At 41.9% G+C, this 18374-nt stretch overlaps 1 protein-coding gene and 1 long non-coding RNA gene across 6 annotated transcripts in view; one reads left to right on the forward strand and one right to left on the reverse strand.

Annotated features, from left to right (window-relative positions):
- The first annotated feature begins 290 nt into the window (after nucleotides 1–290).
- Nucleotides 291–12508, forward strand: LOC132592755 (uncharacterized). Of its 2 annotated transcripts, none has more exons than XR_015945802.1 (5): nucleotides 291–1441; nucleotides 2579–2707; nucleotides 7621–7757; nucleotides 10967–11115; nucleotides 11922–12508. It is a non-coding gene; the product is annotated as an uncharacterized LOC132592755 (long non-coding RNA). The 2 variants fall into 2 exon arrangements; XR_015945803.1 differs by lacking the exon at nucleotides 11922–12508 and adding an exon at nucleotides 4552–4770 and having other exon boundaries at nucleotides 10967–11159.
- The window catches only part of PPFIA2 (PPFI scaffold protein A2), a 259476-nt gene continuing 245291 nt past the window's right edge, over nucleotides 4190–18374 (reverse strand). For all 4 annotated transcript variants that reach the window (XM_088651748.1, XM_088651747.1, XM_088651746.1 and 1 more), the window contains 9 exons: nucleotides 16843–16905; nucleotides 15549–15578; nucleotides 13646–13821; nucleotides 13247–13344; nucleotides 12029–12204; nucleotides 11865–11933; nucleotides 9676–9835; nucleotides 7588–7684; nucleotides 4190–5702 (listed from right to left, as the gene is read on the reverse strand). In XM_088651748.1, coding sequence (XP_088507874.1) covers nucleotides 7626–7684; nucleotides 9676–9835; nucleotides 11865–11933; nucleotides 12029–12204; nucleotides 13247–13344; nucleotides 13646–13821; nucleotides 15549–15578; nucleotides 16843–16905 — 831 coding nt within the window. In that variant the 3' untranslated portion in view covers nucleotides 4190–5702; nucleotides 7588–7625. The remainder of the gene's footprint in view (nucleotides 5703–7587; nucleotides 7685–9675; nucleotides 9836–11864; nucleotides 11934–12028; nucleotides 12205–13246; nucleotides 13345–13645; nucleotides 13822–15548; nucleotides 15579–16842; nucleotides 16906–18374) is intronic.

The raw sequence follows: 18374 nt of genomic DNA on the forward strand, positions 1-18374 counted from the left end.
AGAAGCAATGCCATTTTTTGTTTAATACAGTTTCAATCTTAGTACTCAAGGTGCAAACTTACACGTTTGTTTATTCAACCTTAGTTTGCTTTAAGACATCTGTTGAATATTTTGGCTTCACAGACTGAACAGCAGAGTCAAAGGGAGAATTAAAGAAACTTTAGAAAATCTTCATAGAGCTTTGATTAGAGTCAATCAAATGGTTAGAAATAGCATATAGTATTGCCTCCGTAGAACTGCAGTTCAGGATGCATGTGAAAAATGTTACGTTTCTCCCACTTCAGAAACACGTTTAAAGTAGCTGCTGGTGGTTGGAAAACAGCATTATTGTAGCAGGTGAGGGGGGTGGGATTGGGGAGAATCACAGAATTGTAGAGTTGAAAGGGACCATAAGGGTCATCTAGTTCAACCCGAATCTTCTGTCCAATGTAGAGCAAATTCCATCTCAGATACCCTGGTGGTGTATTCAGTTTGGCTTAAAGTCTCTCTCCCCTTCACATAGACGGGACTTAAACATGACCTTGTACATGCATGGGTTGGGGGGGGAAGGGGGTGAGAGCAGGGGGGGGGGAAATGACCAGCAATCCCAGCTGTGTTTGTGAGAGTGTTTGAGTGCAGAAGAGGCAGTTGGAGAGGGTGATTGGAGGAGATCAGAGAAACATGTGGAGCAGTTTGAACAGAGGGGTTTGGAGTGTGAGGGAGGTGGTTGGCACAGCTTCAGATGGCAGAATGGTCCACCAAAACACAAAGCATCATCACCATCGTCATCAGCGTCCGAGAAAACAAAAAGGTAGAGGGTGGTTCTCTTGCTGATAGAGGTGTTGGCTTTGTTGGATTGCTTGAGGGCTGGCATGTCTGTGAGTGCTGTGGCATACAAATTTGGCCAGAATGAGTCCAGCATCCATGCCATCAAGGTGTATGAAAAGGAGATCCATGGGGCTGTGGCAGTAAGCACACCACTGACCGCAGCCAGGTGTAGGACAAGGCTTTGGTGGAGACTGAGACGGCACTGAACTTGTGGCTGGAGGACACGAACCGGAAACATGCTCCATGGATGGCAGCTTATTGTGCCAAAAGACACCAAACCTCTATGACTTCAAACCTTCTATCACAGATGGGGACCAGCTTGCTATGGAATTTGAAGCCAGGCCGGGTTGACTTAACAGCTTTAAGATCTGCTTGGAACGCAGCCTCAAGATCATCTGTGAGATTACACTCTGAGACTATAAAAGGAAATGTTTGATGAGCCCAAGAGACAACATCGGTAGCTGCCAATCACCATGTTCCTCACAGATACCAGCCGCTGCTGTCGTAGCAGCAGATGTGCCCGCGCAACCCACCTCTGAATCTGAACCATAGCCAAGCACTTCTCGGTCTTCATATAATCAGAAGCATCATCCAGCGAGGGAGGAGGATGACTTCATTCGTCCCTCATAGATAGGTAGGTGCCGCCATTTGAAAAATGGTTTTTAAGTGGTCTTCTAGGGATTGTTCGGGCTTTAGTGATTTTGCTTATATGTGCGATGGTGAAGAACATAACCCCAGGTGAGGTGAGAGTTACCTGTGGCTTTAAGACGAATATAAACTTGAGGGCAAGCCTTTTAGTCAGCATGTTCTGTTAGAGAAGGTTAAGCACAGTTAATGGATGTTGTATGTTTGTGTGTGGGTGTGTATGGATGGATGGATGAAATACAACATTGAATTTGAAACGTCGTGTTGAACACAATACATGGTACCAGGAGTAAAATACGTTTTGAGAGGGTATTATGGAATATTTGAAGGCTCTGCATCTCTCTCATGTGAAGCAGCTGAGGAATGGAAGAGGGGAAAGTGTAAGGAAGGAGGAGAATGTGGTAGCTTTAAACAACTGTAGAGATTCGAACAAAGCAGAGATGGAGAGGAAAAATTTGTGGTTTTAAGCAATGGCAGGGGTTTGAGTAGAGCGAGTGGGTAGACACTGAAGTGGGGAAAATGCTTTAAAACAGCAAGAAGGAAGATGCGAAAGTCTTCCTTGTAAGACTATTTTTTTAAAGTATTTCTCCCTTCCGAGTCTATTCAGCCTCTCCCATTGTTTTAAACCACCACTTTCCCCCTCTCATTTGTCTCTCCCAGGGCTGGCTCTACGGCCAGGCTGGGTGGCACAAGGCCCCACGGCGCCGGCCCGCCAGGGGGGGCGCCACACAGCCACGCTGCCCACCCGCCGGCCGCTCCGCCACGCAGGAAGCCCACCTGCCGCGCAGCAGCACCCTCGGCGACCGCGCTGCACGCTGAGCCCGCCCGCCCTCCGCGCTGAAAAACGGGGCAGCAGTGGGGCGGCGGAGGGATCCGTCACACCAGGGCGCCACAGGTGCTCAAGATGGCCCTGGTCTCTCCTGTCTTGCTCCCATGTCACAGCCGCTGCTGTTGTGCAATCTGTCCTCTTTTTTTGTGCCCCTAACCCACCCCAATTTTCATGCAGTCAGGATTGTGATTTGGCACTACAGATCCTCCAAAGGGGGCTACATGATGACACTCTTAAAACTTTATTATATGTAAGACATAAGGACCAATTTATCCTAACTTCGTGTCTTCCTTCTAGCTACTTGGCTACATCTCAGAGAGCAAAAGCTTATTATGGGTATGTCCTTCGAATCCTGGGATCCAGGTCTCTACAGGACCGGCTCTTCATGAATTTGGAACAGCAGCATATGGAAATCGTATATGGGAGGTGAGTCACAGGCATCAAAGTGCTGATTCTCCCATAAGCACTCCTTTGTACATGTTTCCCAAGTATGGAGGTAGGCGGAGCAGTAGATTAATTAAAGGAGGTATTTGTATGCCTTTCACATTTGCTTTTGAAAGTTACAGGAACCCTAAAGTTACATGTATATATGGGAGGAACATAGATTTCTCATTTCTTGTCATGGCCTGTCCTGCCTCTTTATGCCTATGCACATTGTAAAGGTGAGAGAGGTATTATTGAGCCCTATAGCTACCATGTTTTCCCGAAAATAAGACACTGCCTTATATTTTTCCTCAAGAAGACACACTATGGCTTATTTTCCGGGTGTGTGTGTGTGTGTGTCTTACGCGTCCAGCTTCGCCTCTTCCTTGGCGCCCTCCAGATTAGCGCCTATCACTATGTCTTATTTTTGGGGTATGGCTTTTATTGTGCAAATGCTTAGAAATCCTGCTACGGCTTATTTTATGGGTATGTCTTATTTTTGGGGAAACAGGGTAGTAGGTCCTTCCCCACCTGTAGGGTGCCCATGCAGGGAAGAAATACTGTATACCCATCAGTTTGGGGCAGAAGAGAAATAAAAACTTAACTCATCTATTTTCTACTCAGCACCTATGGGTATAAAGAAGAGAAGCTCTTGCTATAGTTGTCTACTGAAAAGTAATATTGCATAGTGCAACTACTATTAGAATTAGTGTATTTCAGGCTTCCTCAACCTCTGCCCTCCAGATGTTTTTGGCCTACAACTCCCATGGTCCTAGCTAGCAGGACCAGTGGTCAGGGATGATGGGAATTGTAGTCTCAAAACACCTGGAGGGCCGAAGTTGAGGAAGCCTGGTGTATATTCTAGGACACATGGTAGCTAGAAAAGAAACTGAGGCATCTGTAGGCTTCAGCAAAAAATTCATTATGGCTGCAGTCCTACATACTTACCCATAGGTAAGCCTTGTTAAATTCAAATCACCTTCCCTATTTATAGGATTATATTGTACTGTTATATAGTGTGTTGACTCCAAACCAAAACTAATCATACTTATATCAATGGGACTTAACTAACTTGCTCAGGATCAAACAGTGGTGGGAGAATTAGATTACCAGGTTGTTTGTACCTTTGATTCCAGCTGTATATTGATCTAAAAGGCGTTTGGAACTTTGAAGACATGTTATAGCAGTGGTTACAACAACAGAGTTATATCCCATAGAAATCAATTGATCAAGCCAGTGTCTTGATGGTTGTATCAAAGTTTACTTAGAAGGAACCCTTTTTGTATGTTACTTTCTATGAAGCAGTAACGTTCAGTGCACCATCTTGTGGCAGGCGGCATTATTATCTTTCAAAGCACATTCTGGTTGCTTGTTGATAGGAAATGTTATGCTTTATATTCACCCCCGAAGCAATGTTTGCCTCTTAAAGTTCCGTTTGAAGCTGTGGCACACCATGCAGTTCCATCAGACACTGAACACATAAAACAGCACTGATTTTCTTTTATTGACAACGGGGGAGAAAAAGAATCTGTCACCATTTGGTTAACTGAGGTCTGTTTAAGTAAAAAAAATAAAGCAAAACAAAATGCAGTGAAACAAATGTACGTGCAGATGTTTTGCAGATCAACCTGCTGAAAGGAATAACCAAAAGACAGGTCTGAAGCTAAGATCAGGCAGCGGGAGATTAGCAAATAGAAGGTAAATGACATTATTAAATAGGTCTTACTTTGAAACTTCCCATATAAACAAAGAATAAACATCAATAACACCACCAAATAAAGCCACAGCAGATAATAGTTTCTCCTCTAAGCTTTTGTACATTATATATTAACTTTTCTGCTTTTCAGTTAGTTCCTCTGATAAAACTGACTTCTGAGAAGTCTCAGCAAGGCCGTCTTGGATAAACATGTTATTAGTCAATCAGCTGTCTAATGCCTATTATAATGAAGAAATGGAGGGCAGCATTTTTCTATATAACTGAAAACTTGAAGATCAGGATTTATTTCCCCTTGGTGTTTGTTCTATGCCAACGTTGGCCGGCATTTGAAGAATTTGGAAGGCAAAACGTGAGTCCTAGAAAAAGCTAGTTTCTTCTTGGTCCATAAGTAGCCATTGAGGAGAATGTCTCTTGTTAACCTCCTATAGTTGATTTTTGATGTTGATATTAAAAAGGAGAGCAGTCACAGTGCTTTTCTACAAGTATATATAACAATTAATTCTGTTTTGCCTTCAGAGGTCCATTTTTGGCTCAAATCTTTCTTTTGTAAATCATCAGAGGCAGGTGTTGAGCTTTAGATATTGACAGATTTCTTTTAAAAAGTAGGAACATGTTGAAGCATCTAATAACTCTGCTAAACATATCCAATTGACTTTGCTACAATTCAAAACTGTAAAAATGGTGGAATGGAAGGATACAAACAGTATTGTTGACACTGTATTGTCAAGTGTTTGCACTAAGACCCCATGTACCATAGATTTAATTTCTTTTTAAAAAATCATATTTATATCCATTTACATGAGACTTACACATATTAAAAGAAATACATACACAGTAAATACATAAATTCTAGTATTTTACAATAAAACAGATGAAACAAGTTTAGAAATGAGTGTCTCCTTTTGATAAAAGCTTTCCTGCACTTCAATCAAATTTATGATGATAAATACATTGGGGTTTATTATTTTTCTTTAAAAAAACTTAATTAGTAACTATTACCTTATGGAACTACCCAGTGGGCGCAGTCCAGCCAGTACTGTTGCTGCACATTCTTTAGTCATTTCAATGGGGCTGTCTGAAACTTATGTTACCTCCATTGAAATGAATTAGAGTTGCATGATGGTAGTACTTGGCAGGCTGCACCTTAAAACGCAATTCGTAAAAAGATCTCCATGTAGTTTAGTCTGATAAATATTCTAGTGTACTTCCTTATACCCTGTTCTTGAATAAAAAGCTTCTTTTCGTAACATGGTGGTAGTGCACTTCAGGTAGAGTTGGCATCTAGAGGTGGGGGAAAAATAGTACATTCAGTAATAACTCCATTACAACATTCTGTTACTGAGCCAAGGGTCTCCAACATGGTGCCTGTGGGCCCTGCAGAAGTCTTCCCTGGCAATGCAGGGCACCCTTCTTCATCCCTCTATGGAAATTAGGCTCAAAAATCATTCTGGTGTAGCCAATGCAATAAGTTGTGGTGTGTGCTTGATTACAGCATGTGGTGCTCTGTGAGAATTTGGATTGTAATTGTTTAGTCATACAGCGGTACCTCGAGTTACAAACACCTCAGGTTACAGAATCCACTAACCCGGAAGTACCCCCCATAAAGGTTGGTGATCTCTATCTTAGGCTCATTATTAATTAGTAAATGGTTTCTAGCACAGCCCTGTTGAAGCAGGCAGGATTATTGTGGAGAAAAGGGGCTGCGGACACAATGGGGAAAACCTGTCTTGAAGCACTCAGGAAATTTAAACATAGGCAGTATCTGTATGTATGGAGCTACGAGCCCCAGATTCCTTTTACCACTCAAGTATGCATATTTTACCTGAAGCAATCAAGGTAAATGTTACTGTTTTCTGTGAGAATTTGGATTGTAATTGTTTAGTCATACAGTGGTACCTCGAGTTACAAACACCTCAGGTTACAGAATCCGCTAACCCGGACGTACCACCTCGGGTTAAGAACTTTACCTCGGGATGAGAACAGAAATCACACTGCGGTGGCAGTGGGAAGGCCCCATTAGCTAAAGTGGTACCTCAGGTTAAGAACGGACCACTGGAACAAGTTATGTTCATAACCAGAGGTACCACTGTATAATATACCGAAGCAGACGTGTTAATACAATAAATATTCCAGTTAGAATTTCACTATCTTTGCATCTTTTTAAGGTAATAAATTGGGTTGCTTTTTTCCCTCTAGTAGGATTGTTGGTAATGTTTCCTTTGATGTTGGGAAATGTTTCAGATGTCATTGGTGATAGTATTGGTCCATAAATTACTGTAGCTACCAGTGGAATAAATGTCAAGGGCAATGGCATTTACAATGAACCCATAGACTGCACTCTTGAGTAGTACTGTCCTTGCAAATTGCACTGATTCATTTTTCTATACCTTTAGCACATTATTTTTGTCTGTCTAGTGCTGTTCGTATTTCCTAATTTTAGAATTTGTATTCTCAAGCAATGGCTGACTCTGTAGTAGTAGCAGTAGATTAGATAATCATAGGTTTGATATTTGCAAGCATTGGCTCTTTACTATCTGAACTTGCAGTGAAATTTGTAATGCTCTGGGGCACACAATTTCATACCCTTGGCATGCTAACAACAGCCTACATAGCTCTAATTACAAGCTGTTCCATTGCAGTGCTTTTGTCCTCATTTGGTTTAATGTTTTTGCTTGGGAGAAAGGAAAAGCTTTCCCACTCTCTACATTCAGAGCTAAACTACACATGGCATTAATGATGAGTGTAAACAAGTGTGCTACGTCTGCTTTTATTTTGGAGAGAAATCCATCTTGGGGTCCGGTGCTAGAATCTGCTTCAAATGTGGTTGGAGTCCTATGCTAGTTTTTTGCTGAAAAGTGCACCAACAAGGTTGACATTTGCCCTGAAGGTGCTATTTTACAGTGTCTGGCAGGTTCCTTAGATTCATTTGAGTCTCATTCCAAGGCTTAGATGTTGAGAACTCACAGCTCCTTATTACTCAATACTGTTAATGTGCAGACACAGTCTAAGGATAGTCTGAAGTTGTACAGCCCAGGCATACCTTCACTATCCCAGTGCCCAGACGTACCACAGTGAGAACTTCCTAGGCCCCTTGAGAGAACCCTACACTGCTATGGTTATTGTTTCAGTTCTGCCCAACAAATAAGATAGCTTTTTAATTACTCACATGAGTTCACCTCCGTCCTTTTTTCCATGCCAGCCTTGTCAGCATGAATACGTGCGAACTGTCGAGCTGTCTAGTCTCTGCAACCGTGCTGACGCCACTGCAAATTGATAGCCAAAACAACAAGAAGAATCTTGGAATTAGAGGAAGAGGAAGAAAACATGTAGCCCAAGGTATTCTCTGTGACCCAACTCCTGGAGCTTATTTAGTGTGGATTGCATGGTTGCCCCCATTCGATTTTCATTTGTTGAAAATAATACTCAGTACTTAACACTAGGGCCTGGGGCAGCGGGTACAGCTGCAGATTTGCTCTGTTATGCATGTTGGGAAGAGAGAATGTGCACATGTACACTTAATGTTCAAATAAGGTGTATATTTCCAGAGTGCCTGATCTGTTACTCAGATTTTTTTTTAAAAGATGCTGTCAGGGGTTTCTGGTGACTACTCTCGAGTAACGACGCTCCTCAGGTTACTTTTCCATAACGTGTTTATTGGTGCAGATATGTACAGTGAAGCAGGTGCAGAAACATGTCTCCTCAGTCCGATGCAGAATCCGGAAGTGCCCCTCGGCGCGAACGCCCCCAACATAAAAGGCGCGGGACACTGAATCTCTTTCCTTTTCTCCTCCTTTGTAATTCCGGAACCGGCAGAAAGGGTCTGCGTTCCATATTTTCCCTCTCCCCCTGTTCCGCTTCTCTCTCCTCCCGTCTGTAGAGTCTGGGCTCTTTCATCCTGCCTGAGCCCGGGCACTCTCTCTCCGTGTCCTGACTTCCCTCCCAGCAGTCTGTGTTTACTTCGCTACTCTGTGAGGAGCTACTCTTGATGATTGGGGGGGGGTACTCTGTACTCCCTCCCCCTTACAGATTCTGACCATGCTATCAGGGCATTTGCATTACAAATGCTTTCTTTTGGAAATTCCACAGTCATAAAACAAATAGTTACAATAATACAAAAACATACATCGCTATTAAAGTAAAGGTAAAGGGAACCCCTGACCATTAGGTCCAGTCGTAACCGACTCTGGGGTTGCGGCACTCATCTCGCGTTATTGGCTGAGGGAGCCAGCGTACAGCTTCCAGGTCATGTGGCCAGCATGACTAAGTCGCTTCTGGCAAACCAGAGCAGCACACGGAAACGCCGTTTACCTTTCCGCTTGGAGCGGTACCTATTTATCTACTTGCACTTTGACATGCTTTTGAACTGCTAGGTTGGCAGGAGCTGGGACCAAGCAACGGGAGCTCACCCCATCATGGGGATTCGAACCGCTGACCTTCTGATCGGCAAGCCCTAGGCTCAGTGGTTTAGACCACAGCGCCACCCGCGTCCCAAAATCGCTGTTACATTTCATTAATTACATTCCATTTATAATTGACCCGCCTAACGACAAATAATTACAATTACAACAAATAAAGGTTTGGCATATCTTGCTTTGCATGTCATGCATCTATCTCATATATTGGTTTCACCTTTTAAGTTGCCTTAGTGAAATGAATGCACTTTTTGACGATATTCTAATTTTCCGAGTTTCACCTATAAATTCATTCTTTCACACCCATATATGGATTTCTGCTGGAACAGGAGACACGGCAGACAGACCATGTGGTTGGGTGGGAAGGTTCTCTTTTGCTGTTCTGATGATAAGAGACAATTGGGGAAAGAAGGTGTGTACTGCTTCTTAGCCCAATAAAGTAGAATCATAGAGTTGGAAGAGACCACAAGGGCCATCCAGTCCAACCCCCTGCCAAGCAGGAAACACCATCAAAGCATTCTTGGCATATGTCTGTCAAATAGAATGGATAAATAAAATGTAGAAATGAAAAATACATTCACACCCTTCAGGCATTTGAAACTGTGTAAATACAGGTGGGGGGCACGGGGACAAGCATATGAGCCCAAGTTTGCTGCAGCTCTTTCACGTACCACTAAACCATGGTTTAGTATTACATCTCTTAAAACAGTTTATGTGTAAATATTTCACACCAAACAGCAGCTGCTGGCTACATTGCTTATGCAAGGTTGGCATATTTTCTTTCACGTAGATAATGAATGCTTAGACACCTTTAGTTATGAAAATAAGCATTAGCCCCATACCATCAGTTGCCATTTTTCGTGACTGTCCTGATGTTGTAGTTAATCTGAACCCAGCTGGCAGTGTTTCTGAGGAGCCAGGCATCATGCTGATTCCATGGACCTCACGTGGGGGGAACTGTCTTCGCCAGGAAGAGCCTTGCCTGTAATTCTTGTCATCACTCTGTTGACATGCAAATACAGTATTTAATTTTGAGGAATAGTTATCAGTAGAAAGGCAGACTTCTGCTTATTACAAATAGAAACAGATACTTAACAAGGGAATCTTGTTTTAGGCTGGCCAATGTATAGCTTTATCATTCCTTTTGAACATATTCAGATAAAATGGTCCATATATAGCCATTGTTAACTCTATATGGCCAGAACACAGTGAAAAAGTGAGCCAAATAGAGACACTGAAATATAGGATGTGCACAACATAGCATCAAATGGAATGTAATAAATAACCCTCAACTCATCCTTTGATATAGTCCCCATTGGACCCAAAGGGTAGGGAGATGCTGAGTGGAGTGCTGGGGAGATTATATGCTGCCCACCCACCATTGAGACACTCTAACTAATATACCTCTGTGGTTTTATTATTTAAGAAATTACCAAAAGATTATAGAGGGATATGGCTATCTAAAATGTCCTATGTGAACAGTAATAATAAGAATATAATCAAAAAATGGGGGTAGGTGGGTGGGCCACAACTAATGAAATTGACTAGTATTTTTTTTTTTTACTAAAAGCTATGTTCTGTAAGACTGTAATTGCACAGCCTCCAGTGGAGGATTTGCAGTATTTCATCACAATCCTGAATTTGCATGAAGTCAGGGTGGGATAGGAAAGCAAAAGAGAAGGCAGGTTTCTCAGCAGTAAAAGACTGAGTAAGGAAGGGATGGAGCAGAGGGAACAGCAGAGATTTGAATAAAGCAGAGATAGAAAAATCGAGAGGGAATTTTAAACAATGGCAGAATTTTGACTAGACTGAGCAGAGTGTGACCTGGGGGAACTGCCGGTTTAAAACAAAGCTTGAGTATAGTAAGGAGGAAGTTGGGAACGCCTCTGTTGTATTAGCTTCTATGTTGTACCCATCACTGCTATTTTCCCTTGTTAAATCTGGTTGTGTGTGTGTGTATGTGTATGTGTATGTATGTATAAGATAGATAAATATAGATATAGATATAAACAGCAACCCTTCAGTGTCCTTCCATTCCTGCTTTGCTCAAACCTCTGCCATTGAGTACAGCAAGAAGAGTAATTGAAAATAAACATATGGCTTTTTCAAACTTCTTCCTCTTCCATTTCTCAGCTGCCTCATATGAGAGACATCAAGGATGTGAAGCCCTCAAATATTCTACAGTATCTCTCCACAATCATGTATTTCCTGGTACCATGTGCTGCCTTCAACATGGAAGTTCAAGATTCAGTGTGATATTTCATTAATAAGAAAACACCTATGTATGTACAACATTCGTCAACTGAATTAAACTCTTCTAAACTGACAGGCTTTTTCTTAATATTGTAGTCATCATACATATAGTAACATATATCAGTATGGGCTGTGTAGACCAAGGGAACTGCAGAATGAGAGAGGGGGAAGCCTGAAAATGAGGGTGATCTGTGTGAAGGGAAAGTTCAAAAAGAGGAAGGGAAAAAAGGTGATGGTGATAATGGCGTGTAGGTGCAAAGAGACCTACACAATAGGAGACAGGAGAAGGCATGGGAATGGGGTGATCTGTGTACAAAGGAGAAGAAAGGAGGAGAGTGGAGTAAAGAGATGCCTAGGGGGGTGCAAAAAGAGGGAGTAGAAGGCATGGGGAAGGGTCTGAAGAATAAGAGGAGACGGTGGCTTCATGGTTGGGTCGAATATGAAATGGATGCTTAGCTGCAATGTACGGAAGATGCAAGAGGTCACCATGGGAGTGGTTTGTGTGCAAGGGGGAGGAAATTGCACAAAAGGGGGGGGGAGGAAGAGACATGTGGGTGAAGGTGAAAAAAGGTGCAAAGGAGGACTGCAGAATAGAAGAGTGAAGTGGCCCCCAAAAGGTGAAAAGTGAGCTTAGTAGTTGCATGGGTTGGGAAGGAGAATCTCCAGCTTAATAAGGGTTACTGGGCCAAGCGAGTAGGGGTATGTATATATATATGAAGACCAAAATCAACCATTTCATATTCTCTGCTACCTATTAAGTATAAATAAAATTACTTACTTCATCAAGTCGTCTATCTGTTCCTAGTGCTAACAAATTGTTGTATTCTCTCTCAAGGATCTGCCGTGCCTGTGGTTAAGCAAATCAAACAATTGAAGCAAGCAATTAAAAAAATTGTTAAAATCCATGGGAAGTAATTACAACTAGTAATTTAGTTTACTTGCCTGTGTATTCTGATTTGGAATCTGCAACAACAAAGCTAAGCTGCAGTAATCGAAGTTATCATCCAGGGCTATGAGTGATCCATGCACACCACTTTCTAACACATTGTTTGCATATTCTCGCAATCCAATTGCTTGTATCCAGCGTATGACTCTGTCATTACTCCATACCAACACATCTATGAAAAGGAGGGAGAAAAGCATTTTCCCAATGACTGAATTTTCGAAGTGCAAGAATGCATGGAGGGCTGAGCTGAACCAGTTCTGAATTTATATAGAAATTTCATTATATGGACTTTTTAAATCCAAACAAAGCAATATAATTTCAATAGACTCATAATTATATGTTGCATTGTTCAGATATATTGTGTTTTAAAATTCCCGTTAATTTGTATGATAGCTACATAAAATTTCTGGACACATTTCCTTGTAATGTGCTGATAAGTCTATGCTGATTCCATCTATATAAAAATGTAAAGATGACCTTGTGACTAATCTATGCTCTCCAAAAGTGCTTGACCGATTGCTTTGAAAATTTGACACAACCTTGCCACACTGTACACGAGTGTTTTTATATACCTAGATTATATAGATGTCCCAGCTGTGACCTTCTGTTTTAGAAAAACCTTCTTCCAACGTTAGTTGTATTACCATCTGCTGGATATCAAAGCAGCACAGCTGAGGATGCCTCAGCTGTTGCCATTGGCTGCAGACTATCTGTGACATCACAATAACATGGCATTGCCCAGCATTGCCCAGCCAGGGGAACAGACCAGGCCCTTCCCAAGATGCACATGGGGTGTGCGGATGGAAGAGAGAGAGGGGTCGGGGTGACGGGTGCCATCACACGGGAGGAAGATGATATCACGCAGCAGGGGGACCACAGAGAGAGGTGTCGTGACATCTGGTGTAAGGACCAGGGGTGCTAAGTGGGGGAGGGACATGCCTTTCGGAAGGATGAATGGGGTGGGGCGGGTCAGGGGGATTTAACAGAACACGCATTTTGGGGGGAATGAGTGCCACAGCAACGTGTGGCCGGGAACAGCTAGTAATGAATAAACTTAATTCCTTGCTTTGCCTCAAGGAATTATTTCATTTTAGACAAGCCTATTCTGAGCCTGAGAAAACTTGTTCATATAACTACATTGGGGCTATTGGGTCCAACAGAATAAAAATTCAGAAGACAAGCATTAAATATATCCTCCTTTAGTAAAGTATTACCTTTTATTTCATGCTGACTTGCTTCTCTTCTCCTTTCTAGTTCTTGTCGGTCATAATTCAGTTTCTTTAAACACATGATTCCATACTGCAGACTTGTTCTGTTATTTAAGGTGGGGAAGAGGACATTATAAGGCAACTTGCATTGAAAGTAAACAAATTGGAAGATTTTGTGCATTTGAAAAGCTCCTCTTAAAACATTTTATAAATACTGTAAACATCTTCTTTCTGTTCACATGAGACAAACTCTGGAAATGATTTATATATCTGTGGGGGGAATCGTATATCTTTTACCAGATATAAACATTTGGCTTTGGTAATATCAGCACTTTTATTTCTGGTTTAAAAGTAGCATAGACATGATTTTAATAAATAATAAATGAAGATACTGTGCTAACTCACCGATGAAAGCTATCCACCATTTTTAAGTGTACCCGGAGATCTTTTTTTGTCAGGTGATCTAACATCCTTGCATCTACCAAACACTCCATGAAGTAACTTCGATACTGTGGCAATCCCAGACTAGGAAGCCATTCATTACCAATCCATTCATGATTCATGTCACCATAAGCAAGAGTCTGGGGTGGAAGGTAGTGAAGAATAGGAAAATATAAGTGTCCATAGTATAGAACAACTGCAATTCTCTTGGTGTTCCAATTTCCTTAGTAATATTAGGTAGTACTCTATATATGCCATAATATCAGCTCTAATCAACAATCGGCATTCCTATTCTAGCAAACAGGCGCACAGAAGAAATAAGGAAATATAAAGCAATATTATCCATGAGGGCCCTTTCTGGTTACAGGAGAAAGGCATCCTATGGTGATGAGTGATTTCTACCATCTATGTCAGAAATCAAAACTTTCAGAAGCTCCTGAAACCTCAGCCCAAACAAGGTTTGGCATGTAAAGTTATCTTGAGAGATGAAATGGTGTTACTTTAGTTTTGTGGAACTGCCATGGGAAAATAATTTCAGTTGGCCTCCATGTGGCTGGTATAATGTGTAGACTGGCCTTCGAAAGTTACAGATTCTAGCAGGCATGTAGACCTTTCTCATTCAGATGGCAGAAGTGAAGAGAACCCACAAGCCACAAGGGTAGTGAACTTTGTGAAAAAGCTGGCAAAGGAACCTCCTGGAGAAGAAAATCCACTGCTTGAAATGAAAGTTACTACTTTTGCCACACCAGACTGCTTATGTTTCTTAAATACTTGTAGCGCTGGTCCTCTCAAAGATAAACAAAGCCAATGTGACTCATTTAACAGTACATAGTCATATGGCAATACGGTAGTAAGCAGGCATAGTAATGGAAGAGGCAGCAGCAGGAAATTGGATCCCTTAATCCCTGGGGGCTACTTTCACAAGTGGACGGAGCCCTGCTCACCTGGCAATCACTTGATATCACTAAGATGTCAGGAGACACATTTTTTGCCTTGTGGTATGACAAGTTATGCCACAGAAGAAAAATCAAGCAAAGTGGGGTTTCAAGTCGCCATCAATCAGCTGACAGGCAGTTAGTCCAAGCTGGCTTCCTGCATGGATTGGCTGCATGACCAGGTTCCTCATGGGGGACTCATGCAACTGATGCAATGGGTTTGGTTCTATGCCTAGGTTCTGCAGGCTTGGAGTGCCCCATGCCCTGCTCTGGGCAGGGGTTGGCTGCATTAACGAGTTCCCCATAGGGAATCTGATAAGCACAACCAATCCCAAACAAGCTTCTTCTCACTGCAAATCAACTGATTGTTCATTGATAAAGGAGGCTTCCTGCCACTTCCAACGGAAGGTTTCCAGTTGTGCATTGGCAACTATGTCTACCTGCCCCACACCTGAAGTCACATACAATGTCAGGGTGTGGGGGGAAATGGCCTTGTAGGCCAAACTGAGACCCATACCAGACCAAGTCAGACCCACAGTCCAGAAGTTCCCCACTCCAAGAGTCAACCCCCCCCCATCCATATTCCCAAGGAGGCAATTCTCTCATCACTTGCTCCAAGCATCTTGGATTGCCTGTCTTGCAGTAAGGGTGTGTGTATGGATTAATTCTTGAGTCAGAGAAGTTGATTCAGCGTAGGTTAACCCTTTAAGGCACATTGAAGCTTTTGCCTGGGGCTCAATTATAATTAGCAGCACAAAACCAGCTTGTCTTAGCAAAAAGAGAAAAAAAGAACAAGACCATTAAAATATCCCTAGTTTCTAATACTTAAATAAATATGAAGAGCAAGCACTGAACTCTTCTGTGGAAGGGGCTGACAGCTCCCCAGTGCCAGATGTTGAGCTATTATTAGTCATACCAGAAAAGGTTCCTACCTGAGCCCAGCTGCCTTCCTCATTCTCTTTCTGCAGTGTTGAGGACAGCCATTAGTAAAGCGAGTTAAGAACACAAAATGAAATACAGCGTGAGTCAAGAAAGCAAAACAACAGATACAGTGCCGTACGTTAACTGTGCGTTTCAAACAGAAGGGTAATGAAATTAACCTACAGCAGGGTTAACTGCTGGCTAACAAAATACTCTTAATAAAATTAAAAGTTAGGTAAGAAGCAACTGCATGCTCTACCCTAATACATCTCACACTGGCCCATCTAAACAGTGAGGAAAGCACACATTTTGGGGAAATTTACAGAACAGACAGAAATGTCCCACATGGTCACACAAAACAGCTGATATGGGAACAGTTTGATTCTCGTTTTTCCACCATTGCTTTCATATTTGACAGGGAGAGGGGGCATGTGTAAATATAACTCTGGGAAGATTTATTCACGTAATGGAAATAGGTAAGCATCAGGACAGACGTAGAGGTGGAATATGGGACAGAGGTAGCCAATTCTGAGCTGACAGTGTGGACAGTAAAACCTCTCTTTGCAGGGAACTCTCAGAATTGTAGCTCTGTGAGGGGAACAGGTGGGTCTCCTAACCATTCTCAGCACCCTTAACAAATTGCAGCTCCCAGGATTCCTTGGGGGAAGTCATGACTGGTATCATAGTACTTTAGATGTATGGTGTGAACTTCTTCTAAGTAAACAGTCTGCCATCATACCTCTGGGATTAGCACTATGTCACAAAGCATATTACTGCATCAGCAACACGGGCACTATGATGTCATCACAACCTGTCATCAATGCACATTTTCACAACGACGGTTTCAGCAAATATATATCACCACAGAGAATTATTTCCAGTCTAGCCTACTTAAACAAACTGCAATAATTGCTGCGCCAAGGAAATAAAACGAACAAAGTTATTAAACTAATAGAAACAGAATTCAAAATGGTGATTATTGCTACAACCTTATGTACAGTTTGGACTTACTTCTGACTAAATAGACACAGGCTGCACTGGACAACTTGTGAAAAGCCAGGCCATTTCTTCAGAAGCACCTCCATTTATTGTTTTCCTTTATTTTGGCATGAATTATCTGACTCATTAACTGTACCGTGACATTCTCCTTGTATATACGGAATATTCAGCGTACATAGCTTAAAATTCAAATAAATATTGTGTAAAACAATATGCAGCTGTTCTATAGCTTATTCACATATAGTGTTAACTAAAATCCATACTTTGACATTGAAGTAAATATGAAAAGCTGTTGTTAAAACTAACCATTTTAGCTGGAGCAGCAAGAGTTTCCATTTCTTCATGGGTCACCCAAACATTGCCTGAGGGCTATTGCCAATGCCCACAGGGAGGCAGGTAGAATCCGCATTAGGTAAGCAGTGTTAAAGAAGAAAGGCAGCAACACTGTAAGTTAACAGCATACAGCATCACAATGAGCACAACCATGTCCTTGCCTCAGTTGAGCAGCGGCCAGAACCAACTTCAGACAGCTGCTTTTCATCTTCCTCCACTTTGAAAAAAGATACGGAGGTGATCCCCTGAATTCCATTAAATGCGTATTAAGGAATACTAGTAAGATTGCCATTTCCAAACACGACTGTTACTACTTCTTATATAGAGCATGTTCAAGTGGCTCTTATTTCAGCAGACAGGTATGCTTTTTCAGGTCTTTGGAGACCCAAAGGCTACATACATATGCACAGGGCATTTCTAATACGATAAACCTTTTAACTCGTATGATAAACCTCATGAAATGGAAAGCATGGGTTGAAGTCTGTAGATCTAGGTTAGGGTGCTAATTTTTAAAAAGATAATCTTTTAGGATGCAAACAGGGAACATGGGGTCATCAAATGACTATTCTAGAATGGAGGGGGGAGAGACATTGCTCACCCACCCACCCCCACACGGTTTCTCATTTTGTTTTGCTAGCTCTCAGATGTTGCCTCTAACATTTTGTGCAATGCAAAATTCAAAGCGCAGTTCAGGGGTTGCTTCTTCAGGCAATATATCAAAGAAAGCTAAAAGGGTTGGCAAGACCATATTCATTCTTTTCTTTTTTTTTGAAAATCATATCTAGAAAAGAATAGCCCCCACTGAACCAGCAATTTCTACATTTTTTTTTAAAAAAAGTATTAAACATCTTCAGAAAAGATATTGGCACTTTGGCAAGTATAATTCCTTTTCTTCCAAGAATAAATTCAGAAAATTGGCCCTTTGTTCACATCATATATTAGTTTTCTAATCTTTGGCTGTATCTTAGGACTGATGCATTTCTTAGACAAATGAACCAATCTGTAACCCTCACCTTATTTTGTTACTTGGAATTCATTGGAGATCATGGCAATCATGATTTCTCAATATGTCTCCACAAAACAGACACATGCACACCTTTTAGATGCATGGGAGTTTCTCCTACAAATTTGTACACCTGTGCAGGGAAAATTCATATGTGAAGCTGCTCCCAAATATAATTTGAACTGTGGCCAGAAGCAGGACTTACCAAAAAAGGGGGAGGGAAAAAACCATACTTCTCTGCTGAGGCATCTCTTGGCTATTTCAGTGAGACAACAGAGGCCAATGCTTCTGCCCAGCACAACAGGAGAGAGAGAGAGAGACTTCTGGCCACACATGCCTACTTCAGTGCGAGAGAAATATTGTGTGCCTCACTATTGTTGCTGCCTGCCTAAGGAGACAATGGCCATTGTGACTTCATGCTGATGTTGTTGCTACTTTGACTAGCACAGGTGCCCTCATACTGCTTTGCCAAACAAAGGTTGCCCATGGCTAAAGCCACTTC

The sequence above is a fragment of the Zootoca vivipara genome, chromosome 9 (assembly GCF_965207765.1).
Source record: "Zootoca vivipara chromosome 9, rZooViv2.hap1.1, whole genome shotgun sequence".
Classification (NCBI taxonomy): domain Eukaryota; kingdom Metazoa; phylum Chordata; class Lepidosauria; order Squamata; family Lacertidae; genus Zootoca; species Zootoca vivipara.